Source organism: Citrus clementina, unplaced genomic scaffold (genome assembly GCF_000493195.1).
Source record: "Citrus clementina cultivar Clemenules unplaced genomic scaffold, Citrus_clementina_v1.0 scaffold_7, whole genome shotgun sequence".
NCBI classification, from domain to species: domain Eukaryota; kingdom Viridiplantae; phylum Streptophyta; class Magnoliopsida; order Sapindales; family Rutaceae; genus Citrus; species Citrus x clementina.
Window position 1 is genome coordinate 21,005,463 of NW_006262075.1, and position 24,932 is coordinate 21,030,394.

At 33.0% G+C, this 24,932-nt stretch overlaps 3 protein-coding genes across 3 annotated transcripts; 1 reads left to right on the top strand and 2 right to left on the bottom strand.

The window, feature by feature from the left end:
* Positions 1 to 4,061: 4,061 nt before the first annotated feature.
* LOC112097047 (protein FAR-RED IMPAIRED RESPONSE 1-like) lies at positions 4,062 to 5,882 on the bottom strand. Its single transcript, XM_024181304.1, has one exon. The coding sequence runs from the start codon at positions 5,880 to 5,882 to the stop codon at positions 4,062 to 4,064; it is 1,821 nt and encodes a 606-aa protein (XP_024037072.1).
* A 5,019-nt stretch (positions 5,883 to 10,901) lies between these two features.
* LOC112097048 lies at positions 10,902 to 12,961 on the top strand. The gene is made up of 3 exons (XM_024181305.1): positions 10,902 to 11,284; positions 11,399 to 11,547; positions 12,387 to 12,961. Exons 1-3 carry the CDS (start codon positions 10,902 to 10,904, stop codon positions 12,959 to 12,961), a joined length of 1,107 nt encoding a protein of 368 aa, XP_024037073.1.
* A 5,307-nt stretch (positions 12,962 to 18,268) lies between these two features.
* LOC18037284 (probable LRR receptor-like serine/threonine-protein kinase At5g10290) lies at positions 18,269 to 24,932 on the bottom strand. The gene is given in 13 exon segments (XM_024180364.1): positions 18,269 to 18,811; positions 19,101 to 19,477; positions 19,480 to 19,494; positions 20,010 to 20,351; positions 21,213 to 21,353; positions 21,466 to 21,536; positions 21,703 to 21,768; positions 21,870 to 21,941; positions 22,051 to 22,194; positions 22,892 to 22,963; positions 23,101 to 23,233; positions 23,781 to 23,892; positions 24,656 to 24,932. Coding segments are annotated over 12 exon segments (1,827 nt in total). The 5' UTR covers positions 23,860 to 23,892; positions 24,656 to 24,932; the 3' UTR covers positions 18,269 to 18,496.

Consider the following 24,932-nt stretch of genomic DNA (forward strand, 5'->3'; position numbering starts at 1 on the left):
TTAGGTAGATTTGTCGCTGTCACAGGCAATTCAAAACATAAATTTACTAGAAATATCTGAACTGAAATTTATTAATTGACAGAGCGGCTACCCGCTTGCGCAAATAAGATACGAGGATTCTTATAATTTGCGTAAAGACATTAACTTCCTCAAGACTATAGATGTTACCTCATCCTCAAAGTAAGCAGCCAGCCGGTTAATCCTGAAATCCAATTTAATAACCTTCGAACCAACGATTCTACAGAACCCAAGAAGGTTTTAATTACAAGTATTAATATAATGCAAGATAATCGGCAATATTATTACACAGTTTAATAAACTGTTTTTTTTTTTTTGGATTGGTGGAAATATTATGAAATAAAATAAACTCTTTTTTATCACGTTTTTGTTAGATCTGTTGTTGAAATAAATAACACATTTATGTTACCTTGACAATAAGCAAACCGACCAATTTGTCATGCCAAATAATGCCAAACCCCCTCCGCCGGTTTTGTTGATAAATTATTTACGAGTGTCAATGCTTGCACCAGATTCTTGGCTTTCTTGGATGCAATAAAAATACAAACCAAATTCATGATATAAACGTGTGGATTTACTAGAAGTATTGCCAGTACCTTCCAAAAAAATTTTAAAAAAAAACCTCAAATTAAGCTTCTGCCAATTAAGTAGGATAACTTTTTTAATTATAAATTGATAATAAATAGCAACATTCTTTGAATAATACATATATATTTAGTAGGAAGATCTTATTTATTACTAAAATTTTAATTAGAATGATAATTTTTAATATTATTATTTATTATTATTATTTAATATTTAAATAGTAAAAAAATTTATTTTCTTTAAGGAGTAAAAATGTCAATTAATTGCCCATTCTCATTCGTTTGGTAAGTAAGCATTATCAATGATTCTCGTTCCTCATTTTCATTCCCCAATCCAAGAAGTAAACAAACTCATTATTGCTTTTGGGAGGCTCAAAAATAATTTTAAAAATTTAAAAGTTAAATTTGGTGTTTAGCAAATTTTTTTAATAATCACTTTTGTCAAAATCACCCTATCAAACAGTAAATTTTGAAAAGAAAAGGAGTAGATTTTGAAAATCTGCTTTTGAGATGGCCAAATAAAAAAATAAAATTAATAATATAAAAAATTATTTTAGTTATCAATTATTATATGTATAAAATAAAAATATTTTATATATATGTTGATAAATATTTAAATAATTTTTATTCAGTATTATGTCCAATTCAATTATTTACATTCTTACAATAGTTTAATAATAAAATTTACTAAACTCATACAACTGCTTTTAAAACTTACAACATTTTCAAAAATAAATTTTACTGAACATTTAATTGATTCTCTTCACAACTGACTACTTCTACAATACAACTAATAGTAATTATTTTAAAACCTACAACATTACTAAATCGGCCCTAAGTTGATTCTATTTCACACTTTTACAATGAAAAAACTTTAATAGTTTTAATATTTTTGTTAAAAGTATTATTTAAAATACCAAATACTACTAATGAGGGGGAAAAAAAAAAGCGAAATCCTCGTATTATTTGACTAAACTCATCAAAACCCTATGATATTTTAAAATACATCCAAATTCTCGTAAGTGTCAAGTACTTTTTTTTATCTTATTATTTTACCCATGGTCGTTGTTTGATGTCGAGAATATGAAAATGCTTAATTATTTAATTCATTGAATAATTTTTAAATCATAATTAACTGAAAATTAAATGTAAATTTATTAGAAAAGTAAGGGAATTGTCATAATTTTGTAATTAATTCTGAATTTTTTTAAAATTAATTGAAAATTTTAATTACACAGACTATCTTTTGGAGAATAATAAGTTGAGGTTAAATTAAAATTATGAATATATATTTAATTTTTTAATAAATTCTGAAAACATTTTAAAATTAATTAAAAATTATCAAAATTTCCTTTTTTCATAATTTTAAATTTAATTTTTCAATTAATTATGATTAAAAAATTATTCAATTAATTAAACAATTACAAGCATTCATATTCTCAATTTCAAATGACTATTAAGGGTAAAATGATAAGATTAGCAAAAATTTTGACGTTCAAGGGGATCTAGAAGTGTTTTAAAATGTCGAGGGGTTTCGATTAGTGCTGTCAAAGAACAAGAATGTTTTACTCTTGTTTTTTTATTATTAATTAATTTTTATTTCATAATTACAATATTTTTAAGCAACTGAGAGCACAAATCAGAGAACCTTTTACTGCCAAGTTAAATCCAAGCAATTAATTAAGCCCGAAATTTGCAAGGCAGTCGGCTACATTATTACATAGTACAATAAACTCTTATCATACCTAACTTTTAGGTGGTCGTACGTTACAGCTAACAAAGTGAGGTCCTATGAAATAAAATGAACTATTTCCAACATGAGGAGTGCTACGGTCAGTCGCCCATTTGGGCGACTCACTCACTCGCTCTTTACAAATTTGACAAGTGTTTATTTTTACTTTTTATTGGAATCCACCCATAACAATTTCGTCTCATTGTTTTCGTAACTCAATGAATACTTTTCCACCCACTACTTTAAATATATTTACACTTATTTGCCATTCACTTTTTTGTTCAAATACTAAATTGCCCTTATCTTTTTGTAAAGCTTCTTCAACACACTACTTTTTCACCTGCTCCTTAGTTCTCACTTTTAACAGCACCATACGAATGGAGAGCACTGGTGTGTGAAAGTTTTAAAATCAAAATATAGTCTCAACTGCCACAAATGATGTTATCATTTGCCATTCACTTTTCTGTTCAAACACGAAATTGCCCTCCTCTTTTTGTTTGCTAGTAAAAAATTCTAAAAAATCATACAACCCAAACTATTACACCCCTGCACTCTCAACTATTCAATTGAAACAATTTCAATTTATAAATTTCATTGTCCCAAATAGTTCTTAGAGTACAGTTCTATTACAAAAAAAGGAACAATCAACAAAATTTACAATTACTTCCAATGGCACAATTTTTTTTCAAAGAACATTGATCACAAAAATAGTTCTTCTTTGTGGATTGAACAATTCTCCATTAGAGAACAAAACCTTGCCTTTGCCTTGAAAGCTTCTTTATAATTTTAAAGTGTCCAGAGATCTTATTGTTTGAATATATTCCAACCTATACACATAAATAAATGTTATAAAAACATTAATAATAAATTATAACAATCAATAAATATTTAAAGAAGGTATTACCATCATTAAACATTGTTGATTTATAACCAACATCTGATAAATATTCACCAGAAAAATTCTTCAAAGATGCATAATTTTCCTATTGGACAATTTAGATTTATTCGATATAAGTTCCAATAAATACAAAAAATTAATATATGATAAATCACAATATAATATATGTAAAAAATAAAATAATATAGGTAACATACTAGTTCTTGCAAGCAATCTTGTGTATCACAAAGATCAATAACATTCTCATCCCTTATGGCTGAATGTTCCTGGGATTAAAAATAGAAAAATTGAAGCTATTAAATATAAATAAATTTCTAATAACTACAAAAAGAAATGTAACATAAATTTTTTTATATAACAAACCATTATTTGAGAGGAATTTTTGGTCCCAACATTCTTTAGAACCTTTGAAAAAAAAAGATGTTATCATTAATAAATAAAAATATAATAATTTAAATGTGTCATTAACAATACACACACACACAGATATATATATATTAACCTTTCTCGAATTGGTGTTGAGTATTCTTTTCTTACATTTCTCAATTCCTTTCTTCATTCTTTTAGGAGCTCCTTTCGTACTTGATATTTGTGGATCAAGTATTGAGATATCATCCAACAAATTACCATCAATATTTTCCTTGTCAACTTTGTAAGCCCCATCCAATTCAACTTCATGTTCTTTGAGAGAACGATTCACCCTTATACATTTTTCCAATGCATCTTGTAATGCACAGTATGCAATATTGAAACTCCCACTGGATAATGAGCCTTCCTCACTCAATTTTGTAGCTTGATAAAATAACTTGTCGAAACGTTGTTTTTTGAACTATATTCCCTTTGGAATATTACTTGTAGAACTTGTAGAATCCAAACTCTTTGCATTCTTACTCCATCGCTTTAATATGTAATGAGGTGGAATACTAAAAACACCAAGGGATTGAAGAACGCATAGAACATGCCTACAAAGAAATCCATTATACTCAAATAATCGACACAAACAATTAATTTCTTGGCTCCTTACTTCCCAATTCACCATAAAAGCTACATTTTTCTCAAAATCTTTAACTTCAAAGGTTTTTATTGTGCCAACTTCCAGCTTTTGTTCTGAGAAACATGCTGATGCTCCTAAAACTTCAACTTGAAATTTCTTGAAAACTTCATGTGTATAGATTCTGGACATTTGTTTTTCAAAGGGTGAAGGAGACTTTAACACCGGTTTCTTATGCAATGTACTGAAACTTGCATAAGCTTCCTTTTCTTGTCTATCTTGTAAAGGCACTTTATATTGTTCAACAAATTCTTTCAATGATGTCTTCTTGCTAACATATTTGTCAAAAAAAGAGTTGATGCTTTCGGACCGTTGAGTTGTAGATAATCCAGCAAAGAATGTATCCCTCATGTAAGTAGGCACCCAAAACTTGCGATCTTCATATAATGATCCTAGCCACTCATTTCCTTCAAGCTCAAACTCTCCAATCATATTCCACCATTTTTTCTCAAAGTCCTCCTCCAACCATGAGTTGTAAACACAATCATTGAATATCCTCATAAAAGATTCATCTTTTTTTATCACATAGCTAAGTTTTTCAGGAATCTTCCTTAATATGTGCCACATACAAAACCGGTGTCGTGAATTTGGAAAGACAATAGAAATGGTTGCTTTCATAGCTTTGTCTTGATAAGTTAATATAGCAATTGGATGCTTTCCACCCATAGCCCTCAGCCATGTTTGCATTAACCAAACAAATGTCGACGTAGTCTCATCCGCAAGCAATGCACATCCAAGTAATATAGACTGAAAATGATTATTTACACCAATAAAAGGAGCAAACGGCATTTTATATTTGTTTGTAATGTATGTAGTATCAAAGGAAACAACATCTCCAAAAATCTTATAATCCTCTCTGCTAGTTGCATCCACCCAAAAAACATTTTTTAACCTCTGTTCTTCATCTAAGTCCATTGCATAAAAGAAATTAGGATTCTCTTCCTGCATTTGCGTAAAGTGGTTAAGCATTGCTCTAGCATCACCTAATTCTAATGCTAGTCGACGTTCTTTATCCAAATGGTTTCTAATATCTTTCTCTGTGTACCCAATATTTTCATATCCACCATTTTTTCTGGCCATTGCAGCAAAAATCTTATTTGTACCAACACCAACTGCATGCAACATATTAATGCTATGTGTATTGGAAAATGCAATACTTCTATGGCATGGAAAATAATGTGCATGACTAGGATAAAGTTCATGGTTATGCTCTTTTATGAAATTTTGAACATACCACTTGCCACAAGAGTTTCTTTTGACATGCAACAAAGCTTTGCAATCTACTTTCAAACATGGTCGTTGATTGATAGCAGTAGATTCCCGTTTTATTCCATACCTTGTACATGCAAACTTTGCATCAATAAATTCTCCCGATAACTTTGATCGACGGCTGGATTTCTTTGAGATACCAAACCCCGTACACTTAGCATACCTTAGATAGAAAGAATATGCATCATCTTGTGTATCAAACTCCAACCCAGTATAAGGCTCTAAATTCTTGCCATCTTTATCATCCACCGTGTTTTCATTCACCACATTTCCATCAATCACATTGCCGCACTCATCCAAATTTGTATTTAAATCAATCTGTAAATTCATGACTACCTAAAGATACAAAAAGAAAAATGCAAACAACAATAGTGTATAAATAATTTGCATTATAAATGCAAGCATTGATTTTCATATAAACTTACTGATTATTCAAACACAATTATAAATAATTAGTTCTTTAATAAATAAATACCAATTAACTTAATAATTTTCGTAATATAAAAAGAAAATAAATACACAATTTTTCTTCTATTATTATGCATTAACAATAACAAATCATCATGACAGCTAATATATATAGCAAAAATGATAGTATTTTTAATTTTAAATAAATAATAAAAAATCTAATGTAATTTAGGTGATAGTATAAAATGTTGTTTTATAAAAAGAAAAGTTAAGTAAATTTACCGGGAATTCACTAGAATCAATTTCACTAAACAACTCGTTTGTGGCAGCTGAGACTATATTTTGATTTTAAAACTTTCACACACCAGTGCTCTCCATTCGTATGGTGCTGTTAAAAGTGAGAACTAAGGAGCAGGTGAAAAGGTAGTGTGTTGAAGAAACTTTACAAAAAGATAAGGACAATTTAGTATTTGAACAAAAAAGTGAATGACAAATAAGTGTAAATATATTTAAAAACAGACCTAACTAACCTGTGATACTTGAAATGTTGGAAGAGGAGTGCTACGGTCAGTCGCCCATTCGGACGATTCACTCACTCGCTCTTTACAAATTTGACAAGTGTTTATTTTTACTTTTTATTGGAAGCCACCCATAACAATTTCGTCTCATTGTTTCCGTAACTCAATAAATACTTTTCCACCCACTATTCTCATACCTTCACGGTAGGCAAACCGACCAATCAATGTCATGCACCTCGGCCGGTTTTGTTGATAAATTATTTACGAGTGTCAATTTCTTGTACGAGATTTTTGACTTTCTTGGGTGCAATAAAAGTACAAACCTAAGCCATGATATAAACGTGTGGATTTAGTAGACGTATTGCTAGTACCTTCCAAAAAAAAAAAACCTCTCAAATTAAGCTTCTGCCAATTAAATAGGAAAACTTTTTTTTTATTTATAAATTGATAATAAATAGCAACATTCTTTGACTAATACATATATATTTAGTAGGAAGATCTTATTTATTTTTATATTGAAAATAGAGAACAATTAATATCCTTTAGAGTTAAGATAGATGAATTGTTGTTCCATAACCTAGCTGCATGATTGTATGATAAAGATCCGCTGGGAAGATGATGAGGAATCAACATGCTTTTGATTTGATGCACGTGCTAGCTGCAGGCAATTCAAAGGCCTTCCGCAAATTATATATCGACTTCAACGTACCCGAAAATATATATGTTACAAGTTGGTGATGATGAATCTGACAAGTACCTCATATCATACAATTGATATATATCCTTTGTGGTGCTGTGGTTGAGCGATTATAATTTTTAATTACAGTATTAATGTGTTGGTAAATATTTAATGCAGTGATTTAAAAGTTAAGTTGATTTTATTTAACACTTGTACAATAAAAAAGTTATGACATTTTTATTATTTTGTTAAAATTATTATTAAAAAATCATATTCACTGCATACCATTAATTAATTTTTATTTTATAGTTTTAATTTTTAATTTTTAATTTTTTTTAAAAGCAGCGCCAAGGGCTACGTATGTCCTCCTTGTTTGCTTTACAAAATCTTCTTGCCCAGATGATGATTATTGGTTAGCATTATCAGAATTTGGTTGCTTCCATCCGGTTCAATAGGCAAACTAGATGTATGATATAATCAGCTATTTTTAATTTGTGGGGGTTTCAATTTTGCTTGCCAGCTGTTGGCGTTCAAGATCTTTTAAGTTGCCTCTCTACCAGAAATATCAAGACCCCATCCTGCTATTGAAATCAGGCCGAAGAAGCATACTATCGCCTTTGTCCCTTGCCCGCGCCCATTTTTACCTTTCTCAATTAATCGTATATGTGCAAGTAATTAATATTCTTAAAATCCTGTAATTATTTTGTTTTCCGATTATTCTATACATAGCCTTGTCTTTGAGTGTATAAACAATCCTGCATATAAGACTTCAAATAATCTCCGTGCATGGGAAGTAAAACTTTTGTTGAGAAATATATTAAACATTTGACGTAAAAAAATTCTATTTACAATTGAGCAAACCGACTGCACTAAGTAAACTCAAACATGAAAAAAAAAAAACTCAAGACAAGATACGACTCAAATAAGAACTTACTTGATAATTTTTTTTAAAGAAAAATTCCCTAAATTCTAAATTTCATCTATATTATTATTTTTAGAGTTAATTTAGTAAATTTAAATTCTTCTTCTTTTTTCTGGTCTCATTGATTATTTCAAGACTATAGCAATTGCTTGGTCCCACATCTTACATTAGTCAGCATTCTAAGGTGTTATTGTAAAATCAAATAGAAAAAATGTTTTAACCATACATACCATAACTAATGATCGGAATAACTTAACCTATTTTGCAAAATATTTAGTCTAAACGGACATTTAACATCAAACATAAAGACTAATAAAATATCTAATATGCTAATGAGCTTGGTTTGGATATACAAATTTTGATATGACACGCCACTTTAATACGAAGCACTGCCACACCTATCGAAAGAGGCTACCATTTGAAATTGGAAAACATAGTTTCGATTATTATATTGTTTCAATTTTTTAAATTATATTAATAAAAAAAAAAAACTTGTTCTAGGAAAAGTAAGTTATTTTTTACTTGAACGACTAGGAAGTCCTTATTGTTCATAGAAACAAACTAAAAAGGCAGAAAGTTAAATCCTACAAAATTCAATTAAATTTGTTTGATTAAAGTCCTTGACTGAATGACAATAAAAATTTGGAAGGAGTAATTGACGTCTACTGTACTGTAGTGAATGAGTGTTATGGACGACTTGGCGTGAGCCAATAAAGCTTTCGTCATGGCTTGAATCGTTTAAAATTTAAATCCTTGTTGTTTGTTCTTTTTTTTTGTCAACTAAGCTGAAACAGTATTTGTTTGGTCAATTCAATTATCACGGGATTTATATACGCTTGTACTTTTCGTAGGATCGATTCAAAAAAATCTTTAACTTTCTCTTCAATGTATCATGCATGCACATACATATTATACAAGTAATATATATATATATATATACGTGTCTTCTTCAAAACTTAATGATTAAAAAGATAAATCAAATTAAAAGTAGCAATTTGTCTACATGTTACCCGTGATTTTTTACGTTGAGTCATATTCTACTTTTCTCGATCCATTCAAAGATACCTATTTTTTCTGTACATGCATGCATGTAGATATACTTGCACGCGCTAAATTATTGTTGCTATATATATATATCAAAAAAATCATCACAGTCAAGTATAGTAAGTTCTGAAAGAAATATCTATTGAAACACAACATTATAATTTGCACGCATAATCGATCATGTCAGTTTCAGTGGAAGCTCTAGCAATGGCAGGAGCTGATTATCATGAATCGGGCATAGACGTAGAAGAGTGGGAGCGGGAGGATATTGAATTGGAGCCGCCGCCGCATTTGCTCGCCAATGAAGAAGAAAAAGAAGAATATTTGAGCGTGGCAAGCCATTTTTCTGAAGATAATGACACTGTTGGCGCTGTTGAAAACAGCAGCTGTGAGGAGTCAAAGACTGACCTTGAAGCCAAGCTGGCATGCCACCTAAGCTACTATAATCTACAGCCAGCTGATATGGAAGATGAGTCAGATTTATTGAGGTGGCAAAACAGTTATGATGAAGAATATCAACACATGAGCATGGAGAAGCTGAACCTTCTAGAAGCTTAAAATGATTGGCTCATGATTGTCATTCTGACAAATTAGTTTTCCAATTTTTCCATGTAATATTCTTTTGCTAGCTGTCATTATTTTTCTTGTCTCTACATAAACTACAATAGCTCTGTATTTCGAATTCATTCAAGCAATAATAAACGAAAGCTTGGTTGGTACAATCTACTTGCATCACTAAAAGCAATTCTTAGGAATTTAAGTTGGTGTCAAAGCCTTCTTTTAGTTATGCCAAGCAGCAGTGACAATGAAACAAATGTTAATCCAACGCAGGTTGATTCAAGTGATCAACCAGACGATTTGAATCAAAATCAAAACCAAAACACCGAACTACAAAATCCAGGTCTTAATACCAGAAACACAGCACAAATGAGTGCATCACCCACCTAGCACATCACTGGCAACACTTATATCTTTACTACTCCAATCAAACTAACTCAAAGCAACTTCCAGCATTAGAGCAAATGAGCTTGAGGGGTTTGTTGATGGCAGCCATGTCTGCCCTCCTAAAGCTTTTATGAATCCTAGACCAAATCGAATCACCATAACTACACCTAACCCTAAATACTAGATCTGGAAGAAACAGGATCATATCCTACTAAGTTGGCTACTATCATCACTAAGTGAGGGAGTCTTAGGCACTGTGGTAGATTGTTCTACCTCCTGTGAGGTGTGGACAACTCTAGCTAACCAATTTGGTGCTAGAACAAGAGCAAGAATACTACATCTCAGAACTCAAATTCAAACCACTAAAAAGGGTTCATCAACCATTCATGAATACTACTCTAAAATGAAAACTTTATTGAACTCACTTAAAGCTGCAGGGAATAGTATGAATGATGATGATTTCATCATGTGTGTGCTCGCTGGGTTGGAGCCAGAATATGACTCAGTAGTTACTAACATCAACTCAATGCAGGAGAGTCCTTCAATATCAGAAGTGTATGGCATGCTTTTGAGTCAAGAAAACAGAACTGAGAAAAACTTAAGCTCAAGAATTATTGAAGCAAACTATGCACAAATGAGGAATGGAAGAAGAAGCTGGAACAACAGTGAGAGAGCTGCCCATCAACAGCTGCCTGAAATAGTTTTTAGAAGCCCTGAAAACAATCCCACAAATAGCCAGGCCAATCAGAACCCTCAAGACAAGGGAAAAAGGAAAAGTAGTGGCTGATGACAATGGTTCTGATCCAAAAGGACCATGTCAAATCTGCTGGAAAATGGGGCACACAGCAGCTGAGTGTTGGCACAGATTCAAGAAAAACTTTGTGCCACAGCCCAACAGAAGAAGAGAGCAGAGGGGTGCATATGTTGCTACAGCTAAAGGTCAAAGTAGTGGAGCTTGGTATCTTGACAGTGGTGCCACCAATCATGCGACTAACACTCTTGGAAACATCAGCATTAACTCTGAATACCAAGGTAAAAATAAACTAGCTGTTGGTAATGGTGAAAAACTTTTGATCAGTCATATTGGTTACTCTGCTTTGCCCAAATATGATCCACACAAGCACATTGCCTTAACTGATATATTATATGTGCCTGACATAACCAAAAACCTCATTAGCATCTCTAAATTACTGCATGACAATGATATTGATGTTGAGTTTCAAAATTATGTTTATTTTATTAAGGACAAGAGACAAGGGAAAATTCTGGTGAAATGAGTGGCTAGAGATGGGCTATATGAGCTGATGCACTTACTGGCTATCTTTAGCAGGAACAAAATTCCTTATGCTGTTTTGTTTTCAGTTTTCTCAAAGTCAGAGTCAATAAACAACATTAGTTGTCCAGTGTCCATGTTGTCTTTCAATTCGAGTGATGAGTTTATCAAAATCAGTGTTGAGTCAAATGTAACTGATGAGTCAAGTAGCAACAATTTACAAGCTGCTGAAGAAATTAATTTGTGGCATTCCAGACTAGGACACCCTAGTACATCAGTCTTGAAAAATACCTTGCTATCTTGTAATCAGCGCAAAATTAATAAAGATGATGTTCCTTCATTTTGCTCTACATGTCAATATGGAAAGCAATCAAAACAACCATTCAAAAGCACTGAACCAAAACCAAGACAGCCCTAGAACTAATTCACACAGACCTTTGGGGACCAGCACCAATTCTCTCCACTCATGGACACCGATATTACATTTTCTTTGTTGATGACAAAACAAGATACACATGGATTTTTCCTTTAACAGCAAAGTCTCAAGCTCTTAACACTTTCATTACCTTTAAAAATCATATTGAAAAACAATTGAACATAACAATCAAAGCACTACAAACAAACATGGGAGGAGAATTCAAAGCCTTTAAATCATATTTGAAAAGAGAGGGAATAGCTCTAAGACATTCATGTCTATACTTGCATGAACAAAATGGCAAGGTTGAGAGAAAACACAGACACATTGTGGAGACTGGACTTGCCCTACTTACTCAAGCCAAAATGCCCTTAAAATTTTGGCAAAAAGCTTTCAGCTATGCTACCTTCATCATTAACAGACTTGCTTCACCTGTGCTCAAGAATAAGACACCATTTGAATTATTATACTCTCTTAAACCTGATTATACACAAATTAAAATCTTTGGCTGTGAGTGTTTCCCATTTCTAAGACCATACAACAAACATAAATTTGATTTCCACACCTCCAAATGCATTCTATTGGGAATCAACAGTGCTCACAAAGGTTATGTTTGTATGAGTAATTCAGGTAGAATTTATATCTCAACTAGTGTCAAATTCAATGAAAACTCTTTTCCTTTCGAAAATGATTCTAGCTTTAGGAAACAAGAGTCAGTAAAGGAGGGCGATGAAGTTGCATTACTTGAGAAATTTCAAGTTGTGTCATTTTCTGTTAATAGTCCTCATAGCCTCACACAAGTGACAACAGCTCATAGCAACTCTCTAGGCACTACTGGAAACACAGAATGTAGCCCAAGTCCAGTTCAAAATGAAATGCAACAGGTAAATGATACTGACACAATATCAGGCAGTCCTTCAACTCACAATCCACCTCAAATCACAGAAACAAACAATCAAAACCTTCCTACACAAAAAGCTTTGCCTTCACACCCCATGGTAACAAGATCCAAAGCTGGTATTTTCAAACCAAAGTTGTACCAGGTTTCCAGCAAAACACAACATTTACTTCCTAAAAACACCTCAGATGCTTTAAAGGATCCCAAGTGGAAAAAGGCAATAGAGGATGAGTATTATGCATTGATGAAGAATAAAACTTTAGACCTTGATACCAAACAACCAAAATTGCAAGCTAATTGGAAATAAGTGGGTTTACAAAGTGAAGGAAAATTCAGATGGCATTATTAATAAGTATAAAGCCAGATTAGTTGCAAAGGGATTCTTGCAGACCCCAAGACTTGATTTCAATTAAACTTTCAGCCCTGTTATTAAGGTTGCAACTGTTAGAATCATTATAACCATGGCTGTGAACAATGACTGGTTGCTTAGGCAAGTGGACATAAACAATGCCTTCTTGAATGGTGACTTGACAGAGACAGTATACATGCCATAGCCTGAAGGTTTTAAAGACAGGAACATGCCAAACTACATTTGCAAACTGGAAAAGGCTTTGTATGGATTGAGCCAAGCTCCCAAAGCATGGTTTGATAAACTGAAAGGTGCTTTAAGCTCTTGGGGATTCAAAAACTCCAGGAGTGACACATCTTTGTTTTTCAGAAGAGCTGAATCAAAGATAGTTATCATGCTCATATATGTAGATGATATCATAATCACTGGAAGTGACAGCAAAGGCATTGAGGAAGTGATTAAAGATCTGAATACAAATTTTGCTTTGAAGGATCTCGAAAACTTAAGTTTCTTTCTTGGGATACAAGTTCTCAGGGGAAAAAACTCTATCCTACTTTCTCAAGCAAAATATGTTCAAGATTTGCTGGCCAAAACAGAGATGACAGACTGTAAGGGAATAGAGACACATTTTAGCACTTTTGAGAAATTAAAGAAGGATGTTGGGAATAGATTTCATGATCCCACACTCTATAGAAATGTCATAGGAAGCCTGCAATATGCAGTACTGACTAGGCCAGAGCTTGCTTTCTCAGTGAACAAGCTCAGTCAGTTCATGTCTGATCCCAGACAGCCGCATTGGGTGGCATACAAAAGAGTGCTGAGGTATCTAAAAAACACAATGAATATGTGTCTAAGTTTCAAAAAATATAAGCATTTGGATCTCATTGCCTACACAGATGCAGATTGGGCAACTGATCAAGATGACAAAAGATCCATAAGTGGATACTGTTTGTACTTGGGAGATAATCTAGTTGCTTAGAGTTTGAGAAAATAAGGCATAGTTGCAAGGTCCACGGCAGAATCAGAATATAGAGCAATGGCTCTATGTAGCACTGAAATCACATGGATAAATTCTTTGCTTGGTGAGTTGAAGATGGAGGTTGAAAATGTACCAATTATCCTAAGTGACAGCACCAGTGCAGCAGCTATAGCAGCAAACCCAATGTATCATTCTAGAACAAAACATTTTGAGATAGATCTTCATTTTCTCAGAGACAAAGTTACTAAAGGAGAATTGGAAATAAACTATGTTAGCAACAATGATCAAATTGCAGATGTGTTGACCAAGCCATTACCACACTACAGGTTTAGCTGTTTTAGAAGCAAACTCAAAGTCATTGACAAGGCCTTGAGTTTGAGAGAGGGTGTTGAAAACAGCAGCTGTGAGGAGTCAAAGATTGACCTTGAAGCCAAGCTGGCATGCCACCTAAGCTACTGTAATCTGCAGCCAGCTGATATGGAAGATGAGTCAGATTTATTGAGGTGGCAAAACAGTTATGTTGAAGAATATCAGTACATGAGCATGGAGAAGTTGAACCTTCTAGAAACTTAAAATGATTGGCTCATGATTGCCATTCTGACAAATTAGTTTTCCAATTTTTCCATATAATATTCTTTTGCTAGCTGTCATTATTTTTCTTGTCTCTATATAAACTACAATAGCTCTGTATTTCGAATTCATTCAAGCAATAATAAACGAAAGCTTGGTTGGTACACTCTGCTTGCATCACTAAAAGCAATTCTTAGGAATTTAAGTGGCGCCGTTGCTATAGATTGTGACAAAATACCCAGTGATGGAAGATCAATGAGGGGAGAAAATGAAATGGCCATGGTGGTAATCATGTTGGTGAAAGCCATTATTAAACTGTTGATTATTGCGAGGATGGATACCCATTAATTATTCAAATCAGTAGCCGCACTTACCAGAATACGATTCAGCTTTGGGGATTAAGCTAGCTAGCTACCACGTTTGTTTTAATGTGTCTTGGATTTTGTTTTGTTGAGCACTAATTTGTTTTTTTTTTTTTCATTAATTTGTTTTAATGTAAATGTTTGGCATGGATATATTGTATTGCACGATAACCATTTTTAGAGCGTTTATAATTTTTCTGTGGTTCAATGAGATACATATTTTTATGTCAAAAAACAAAATATTGGAATATATAGTACTTTACTAGCATGGAAATACTCTTAAATTTTGTTTGTAGATCTTACTTATACTGAAGAATACGCATAACCTTAAGAGAAAATTAATTAAATTTATCAAACAAAATTAATCATCAATTTAGGGATTTAAGCATGCATCGTATTAAATAATTAGCTAAAATTGTTAGGATTAATGGTTGTTAATTAATCAGCAACATGCATGAATATGCATGGTAGTGGTGTTTGGTCCTTAGTTAATATGATTCTTTCTTTGGAATCAATTTTCAGACTGCGTTCTTTGTCATTGTGCTAATTGAGACAAACGCAAAATTAGTCGAGTCCTCAGATATCAATTGCTAGCTTAATTTTTCTTACTATCAGTTCAACCTAAATAATTACGTACATATGCCATACAATTAAGGTTCGTCTCACTCTCACACACAGTCAACATAATATTTGAAAGATTTTGGTCACGATGGAGGCGCATGCATTGCATGATAATATGCTTAATATAACAAGAACAAGATTTTGCCCTCCACTGGCAGAAGAATTCATTAATTCAATTCAGGAGTTGTATTTAAATCAATTTATTGTATGTACCTTAATTTACCTGACCCAACATGTTAGTAAGTGGCCCAAACTGGGTAAACCATTTATACGATTAGGACTAGAGCTGTTAAAATTTAACACGACCCGATTACCCGACACAAATACGACACAGATAAATGGGTATGGGTCGTCAAATTTAATACAATTATAAAATGGGTTGGTTTTGGGTTGACACGATTTTTTTCTGTGTCGGGTTAGGGTTAAAGTTCTTGACTCATTTACCCGATCAATGACCCGATTATATTTTCTATTTTAAAATAATTTATAGGTTCTTTTTATCAATACTTAAATATTAGAGATGATTCTCTCTTTTATTTTTATTTTTTGAAAAGATGAATATAAACACAGTATTTTATTTATAAAACTTTAGATACATTTAGAGCTTGAATAATGTAAATATGTAAAATATTGTTAGACATATATATTTTATAATATTGATATATAATATTATTTTTATATATAATTAAAATTTCAATTGTGTAATTGTGTAATATTTTAGTACATATGTACATTTTATAATATCGATAAATTATTTATGTACGACAGTGTGTAAATGTTTGATGTAAATTTTGTTTAATATATAGATATTAAGCAGGTAATTGGGTAACCCGATTATTTTTCCGTGTCGGGTTTGGGTCGACCTAAATTTAACATGACACGAAGCTAGCACGACACAAACACGACCCAGTGACCCGTTTTACCAGCTCTAATTAGGGCAAAACTAAATAGAATAATAATTATGAAGCCCGACTCCGGGGAGAACTTGTCCTCAGTCTTCAGATAATTATCCACACGGCACATTATTGGAAAGCTCCAAGTGCGTAATGGACTTTATAAGTAGCTTCTACTCAAGGGAGGTTCTCGCACAGAAAGATAGGGTATTCTGATTTTCAAAGCATTAAGCATGCCAGAGTTGAATTAATGCATGCCGTGTTGCCACGTACCTTAAGTAATGTAACTGCAGAATCTTATGACTTATAATTAATGATGAAGGATACATGCTGGCTATTTATCAAGCTTACATCATGGCCTAAATTAACCTAAGTTATAATAGAAAGTTGTTGTTGACATCACCACATTTGAATTCTTGTTGTCATGTGTGCGTAATTATAGAAGCAGCAGCAGCTCGGCCTTTCTATCAATAAGTGGATCAATGAAGAATCATGTTTTACAGTACTTTTCGAAACTCTTTAATTCTTGTAATTTAGTGTTATTTTTCTTGTTATTTATAACAAAAAATAGATAAACATTGTTAATTCTCTTCCCAATTTTTTCTTCATTTGTTCATCTGTTTGTTTCTACAAATTTAATTCCTAATTAAGGGAGGGTGGCTAGAATTCCAATCTTGAGGACTAGATTATTTTGAAAGAGTAAGAAATGTTGTCTCTTTAAGACGGCTAGTTTATGGCTTACAGGAACCAGAATTATGATTTCATTAAGGGTACGATATTTCCACCCTGTAATTTGTGGAAGTCCACCCCATTCAATTTTAAAGAATTGCTTAAAAAAATTCACATTATTTTTTAAAACTTAAATTAGGGAAAAAAGTTTAATCAGCTAATCAATTAGATCTTTCTTAGTGCCAATAAATTTCATGATATAAATAACATAAGTTTCATAGCCAAAAATTTCGTGATATATCATGTCATAAATAATTTAGATTGGTTTTTTCTTAGTTTTACTATGACTTAGTAATCATAATAGTGAAGATTTAATTGGTTAATTATTCAAATTTATTCTTATTTGGAATTTTTTTTAAAATAATGTCAATTTTTAATAATTAATTTTTTTAAAGTACGCATAGCCTGGCACAATTTGAAGAGTACATATATCATCATCCCTATAATAAGGATTAATTTCTTTTAACACTCGTGAAATGATAATTTTTAAAATATCTCCAAACTTATTGTAAAATTCAATTTACCACCTGTTTTTATAAAGAAGGTAAAACAATTTTCATTAACCCACCCTCTTTTTTTCCCTTATTTTTTGAACAAAAATTTGAGGTAAGTTGAAATTTACAGTTGTTTGGAAGTATTTTGAAATTTATCATTTCACAAACAAATAATTCAAAATTTAATAATAATAATAACCATGATAATGATGATGATGATGGATCAAGTTTGTAGAGATCGGAATTATGTAATGATAGACGTATAAATTGGTGTGTACAGGCTGAATTGTATTGATAGAAGCACTTTCAAAATTGTTAGAAAGTTATAATCGATTAATTATCATAAAAATTCGTAAAGAACCAATTGGGATGTACGTTAGTTTGGACGTACGGAAAAGTTTTCACCACTATGATTTAAGAGTATCGTGTCAATTGTTAATGGGATGGTGCTCCTCACTATTTCTAACTCAATAAGTCTGTACGTTGTGTCTCAGTTCAGTCCAAATGCACATCCCGCAAACATATTTCATTATGCTGATTACTCACCACAAAAATCAAACAAAGCTAGAACAGCAGGCAAGATAACAGACTAAGCATACTCAATCTGGTTTCAAATATGTATCAATGAGACTCTCCTATAGACTGGGGTTTCAATCTGGTTCAAAAAAGATACAAAAGAAGGTAGGGACTTTGCTTTGATTTGAGGATTGCTTAAGAATGCTCAACCACCAAAATTTAAATACAATAACCGGTACAAACAACATATCATATACAAAAATATCGAGGCTTGTTAACTGAAAGATAAACATCAAGCTAACCTAGTATGATGTAACCAAATAGTTACCTCATCTTCCACCAGATAATTCAATTGCTTCCTGGTTGTATACAGAATCTTCCCCCCAGTCAAACCTTCTCTGCAGCCTCTCGTACTCTTGCCTACGAGTAACTTCCACATGCTGCCACTCTTCCCACCTCTCAGCTAGACCCTCTCCTTCCAACATCCGCACCACCTCTGACATTGCTGGACGGTCCTCTGGTGATGCTTGTGTGCAGAGCAGTGCAACTTGAATCATTGTCTCCACCTCTTGGATGTTGTAATTCTTATTAAGGTTGCGATCTACAATAGCATCCAACCTTTTCTCTCTCTCTAGCTTCTTGACCTTCAAAAACAAATAAGCACAGTATGATGCAAGGAATAAGAACTCATTGGTTTTTTTAAGGTAAGAAAAATATAGCTAATTAGATCGGTCTCTTAAAGTACAAAAGGGCCAATAGTCCCAAGCTGTAGTCAAGGGTCCATGCCAAAGAAGTGAAAAAGGTGTCTCACCAAATATTAAATGTTCAAACATTTTAACTCATGTATTTCTTTAGTTAATCATTGGAAGGCACAAAGGAAGAAACGAGTGAAAGCATGCAAAGCAAGATGGCGAACCATCATATATAGCTTACATGGTCAAGCAATAGGACATCATCTTCTTCTTCCAAACGTGAAAAGTCAATTGCCCTTTGACCTGTTACAAGCTCCAGAAGCATAATCCCATAACCAAAAACATCTGTCCTTTCTGATGATTTCCCAGTGGACAAGTACTCAGGAGCTATGTGGCCCATTGTCCCACGAACTTGAGTTGTCACATTAGTCTTTCTCACGTCCACCAATTTTGCCAATCCAAAGTCACCAACAACTGCTTCAAAATCTTCATCCAGTAATACATTTGCAGCCTTCACATCCCGATGTATGATCTTAGGATTGCAATGCTCATGAAGATATTCCAGGCCACGTGCTGCACCTAATGCCACTCGTTTTCTTGTAACCCAGTCCAAAACAGCTCTCCAGGTTTAATTTCTACACAATGCATAAATTAGTCAGGCACCATCACAACAGCCACTTAAAGTGTGTTGAAAACTGAAATTAAATATTACAAGGAAAAAAAAAAAAAAAAAGAGTTTTAATACTGGTCTTGGGCTTTTGTGTTCTCCATGGCATATTCTGAACAAAACATATTAATAGTAAGAACAAAAGATAAATTAGCAGGGGCATCATAACTAATTCAAATTTCATAATTTTCTCTTTCACCAGTATTATCTTATCAACCTTTTTATAATACCAAACCAAAATGAAGAGAAGGTTCTGCATAAGCTACAAACAACTACTTCCAACCCTCTAGCCTCAAGATATCTTGGACAATAGGGTGATTGACAACGCATTTACTTACAGTACAATAATAGTGGACAGACAGACATCACACTCCAGCCATAATAAGATTAAACACCAAATGGTGATATCTTGAAAACAAAATACTAATTGATCCACTTGCACTGAAAAACTTATACAAATATCAATGATTTAGAGAACAATACCTCGTAAGCGATAGGCTACACTCAAGTTCTGCATAAATGGATACACCAAGAGACGTTCAGTAGGTGTTGTGCAAAATCCAATCAGTCGTAATAGATTTCTGTGGACAGCTACACTTATCATTTCAACTTCACGCTGGAAAGCAGCATCTCCCCCAGGACTCTCAAAATCAGTTAATCGCTTCACAGCAACTTTTGTGCCATCAGCAAGGACTCCTCTATAAACTTTTCCAAAACCTCCCTGTCCAAGGACATTTTTTTCGCTGAAATTGTCTGTAGCCAACTGTAATTCCCTCCATGAATATCTTTTCAGTTGACCAAATGCAATTCTTCGGTCAACTTCACCTGATATCATGATACAAAAGTAAGCTTCCAATACAAACTTTCTAACGAACCACGTTATACGTATTCATAACCCATGTATCAACCAAGTCATGAAGGGTAACTTATAACAATCTCAAATTAACATTTTTAAGGAGATTATTGCATGGTCAAATATATGATCACGGTGATTTGGATTCTACAATGTTCCACAGTAATCGTCACATAAGCTGCAGTTAACAATTTTCACAATCACATTTTAACCACCGGCTAAAACAATAAAATCTACTGACTTAGATTTAAATTGAATTATTGTCAAGATCTACTGAGATGACGAAGAAAAGTAAAACCAATTTACTACTGGGGCAATATTCAGCCTTTTGGTAGGGATCATGTAAAAGAAGTCAGAAAAAGAATTGCTTTATGATCCAAACATGATCATTTTCTCCCCTATTATGCTTTCTCACTATTTCTTTCCGGTCTGTGGACTGAGCAAATTGCAAATTGAACCCAAAGACGAACTTCCATGCACTGTTAGCATGTTAAACGAGCGAAGATAAACAATATAACTCACAAGAGCGCAGGGAAACTAGAACAACATGCTCCAATAATTGATTGTATGTATGATTTAATGTCAAAGACGTCATGGAAAAAAGTGTTTGATCTCAGTCATGATATGAACTACAAAATATTATAAACATCTAGGCAATTTGAGGTAGCAAAGATTAACTACAATGTTCATCACCAGGACAATCAAAAAAAATTTCAAGTCATTGAGATATGCGAACAACAATATTAAAAATATATATTTAAAAAAAAAGGGGCAAAACTAAAGAAAAGTGAATCCTTTCCATCCATATCAATAAAGTGAAGAGTAATGCCAACCTGCAACATCTACAAATACTTCACGCTTGTAGCCTTTATGTCTACCCTTACACAGAAAAAATAGTAAGCCTCCAGAAATAAGAACTATAAGTCCTCCAACAATTCCAACTATAATTCCAATCTTTGGCTTCTTTGAACTCCCTGTCAATATAAGGAAACACTCAGCAACTAGACAGCCTAAGAGATTTAATGGCTCTACTCTAGAAAACATCTTCCACAGTATAAAAGCACTACCAACATCAAGCCATGCTACCTGAATCATTGCTACTAGATTCACAAGAATGTGGAAGAGTTTTACCACAGTTCAAGTTGTTTCCCGTGAAACTGATAAAAGCCAACGAAATCGAAGTTTAGTGCCGGTAATAAATGAGTGAGATAGCAAGAACAAATCCAAAGAAATTTATTGAAAATAATAAAGAGGAAATATTCACAGTATGCTATGCTGACTACTTTTATTTGTTGAAATAATACTAATAACAGTTGTCCATACTTGTATTTTGGAATTTGGAACAAATGCACTGGAATTTGACCACTGAGATTATTCGAATCCAGCTGACTGCAAAAATAGGTTCAAATATGTAATCAGAAACAATGGGGAAGAGGATAAATCTATTTACACTTGAGCAGAAGTCAATTTTAAGTGCTGGTATAACTTACATACTGATCAAGCTTGAAAGAGTTGTGAGTGAATCAGGGATGGTCCCACTAAAATTGTTTTGACTCAAAGTCCTGGTTCAACGATCAAAAACAAATCGAGACTTTTTGTGCCAGATCATGAAAAAAGTGAAGAAAAACCATATAGATTAAAACTAAAATTTTTATTGATGGAATCACTTACAAGAACTGAAGCTTTTTAAGATTGCCAAGGGAAGGTGGTATTTTTCCAACTAAGCGATTATTTTCCAAGTCCAAGCTTGTCAAGCTTGAAAGATTACCAAGCTCTTCAGGTATTTCACCAGTTATGCCATTTCCTTTTAATGTGCTGCAATACAAATGCCTCTTATATATGTTAGGAATACATTCAAAAACATCTTGGTTGCAAATACACACAGACACACATCTCCTCTGGTCATTCTTTTCTCATACAAAGCCATAACTGAGTCTCAAAAGGTTTCTCTCCCATAAATAATAAAAACAGATAAAGTTTATATTTTCCTCCCCATTAGCAATCTAATTTGTTCGTCAGTGATCTTAGCAATTAAGGCATACCTCTTTCTAATTACTATATTTCAATCATATTCTGTTGTTGCTAAAGAAATCTAGAATTTAGAACTATTCATCAGTTTTATTGCTGAAGTTGCAATGATAAGAGAGCATCAGAGACCTTTATAACACATGTTAGCGTCCATCAGAGGAACAAACACGCCACATTTTCTAAAGTCTAGTTTCATGGCACAGTAAAGATCACATATTCCCATAATTCTGAAAGAATTCCAAGGCTACACCAACATGTTCTGACTCCTGTGGAATATATGCAGTCACCTCCGAAATAGACAAAATGCAGCAAACAAAAACAGAGATCATTTAAAGCCATAATGATGGCATAGCATCATAACAAAATAAGAGTTTTCACAACTTGGAAACTGAAAATAACCACTTCAGGAAAATGAATGAAGCAAGTGAACTATATACTATAACTCAAATTATACACTGATTGCTCCAATATAATCCATACGTACAGTGTTGAAAGAGTCCTCAGAACTCCTATTCTTGGGGACAAGGTTCCAGAAAAGTTCATGGAAGACAATGTTCTGCAAAAGAGAGAGAGAGAAAGAGAGAGAGAGAGAAGCAGGAAGCGCATCTTCAGAAGAGGTTAAAAAAAAGTGCAAATAATAACATAATGTGGTATGCACAAATGACATACGAATGAAATTTAAGATTATCTTACACAGAGGCAACATTGTTGCTATTATCACAAATGACATTTGACCAAGTGCAAGGATTAACTTGGTTCTGATTCCAATCTCTTAGCTGATTGTTTGGAACACGCAATGAAGTCCTCAATGCAAATAGTGCATCTCCTGAAAGAGAACATAAGAATGTTAGCCAACCATTATGTAAATCAGGATCAAAATTATCAAAAAACCTGAAACATTTCAAACAATAAAGAAGAAGATCTATCAGGAGCATCTCTTTAGGAACAGTGAACTGCCTGCCATACTGACCTAACAGGCATTTCAATTTGCCCAAAGAACAATATCTCAGCTCAAATCTAAGCTATCTTCTTGTTCAATCTAGTGAAATGAAAGTTCTTCCAGTAGGTCAAAAGTATCAATTGCTAAGAACTAATTGTAGACTAAACGTAACCTTTAAAAGCAAATAATTATACAGCAAAATTTAGCACTTCTTGTCCTTCTATCACTCTTTTTAAGACTACATTGTTATATGAAACATCATATCATTTTCAAAAACAAACAAAAATACCTCACCTGGAAAATGTCAAGATCACAGTAAGCAAACAAATGAGACATGAATCATACCTCGATAATGTCAAGATCACAGTAACCATACTTGACATATCTATATGCTGTTGGGATCCATGATTTCTAAATGAGAAATGAATAATACCTTGATAATCAGACAGCGCCAAATAATGCAAGCAATCCAATATTATAGCAACAAGGACCAATTTCACGCTCTTCATCATCAACCCAAAGATCAATACAACAAAACATGTGATCTGCAACAAACACATAATTGAGATCCATATTTGGAAAAACAACAAGACTCCTGAATAATGATGACAAACAAGCACCTGAATAGCAGCATTAGCATATGTATCAATCTCATAGAGGTTTATCTCTCGTACAATTCACTCATCACAAGAGTTTGACCAGTCTTTAGCTGTCATTATGCAATTTACAAGGGGCATAATAGGTGAGCGTATTCTTAATAGAAATAACTTGACAGTTAAAAGACAAATTAAAGAAACAACCATCAACTACCATCATTTAGGTAATTGCAAAATTGGTTATAACGGATTTAGCAGTGAACAATATCAAATTACAAGACTATATATACCGTCGCCCAAGCTTCTCTTGCCACAAATGTTAGAAACACCCAGGCACATGGGGTCCCGAAAGCTGATAAAGCAGAAATTCAACTTAAATACTAAGAAATTGAACATAATTCTTGGAATAGTAAACTAAACTAAGTCTTCACCAGCTTGTATTTGCTTCAATAGGAATCATCCAAAAATTAAAAAAAAAAATCAATATTGCCCACCTTTTAAAGCAAAATCTGTATTTGCTTTACTGGGCATCATCCAGAAATCAAAAGGTTCATTTGTTTTTTCATCATTTTCTCATAAATCAAACAAAACTCAGAACCTTAAACAAACAAGAAATCAACCGACACAGAAAGCAAGATCGTGTGGAGTGTAAGAATTGGCAAACAACAAATCAAGATGAGAACCGAAAAAGATTAAAAATTTGCACAAGTACCTTTTCAGAGTGGAATCATCAGATGTGAGCTGAAAAAGAAGAAAGGGAGTTTCATTTTCATTTTTTCAAATGGGCTTTACGAGTTTCTTGGGTTTGAGCTGGCTGCTGAAGAAGATGAGCAATTGAGCATTAAAAAAAGAACAACAAATTATTATAACAGCAAAAATGCCTAAGAGAAGGTTCTGTCCATTTGTTTTTTGCTCTCCTTGGCCACTAGAAGTGAAGTTTTATTGGTGGTGAGGTTGTTCTGAGGCTTTTGACTCTTGAGATGGAATGA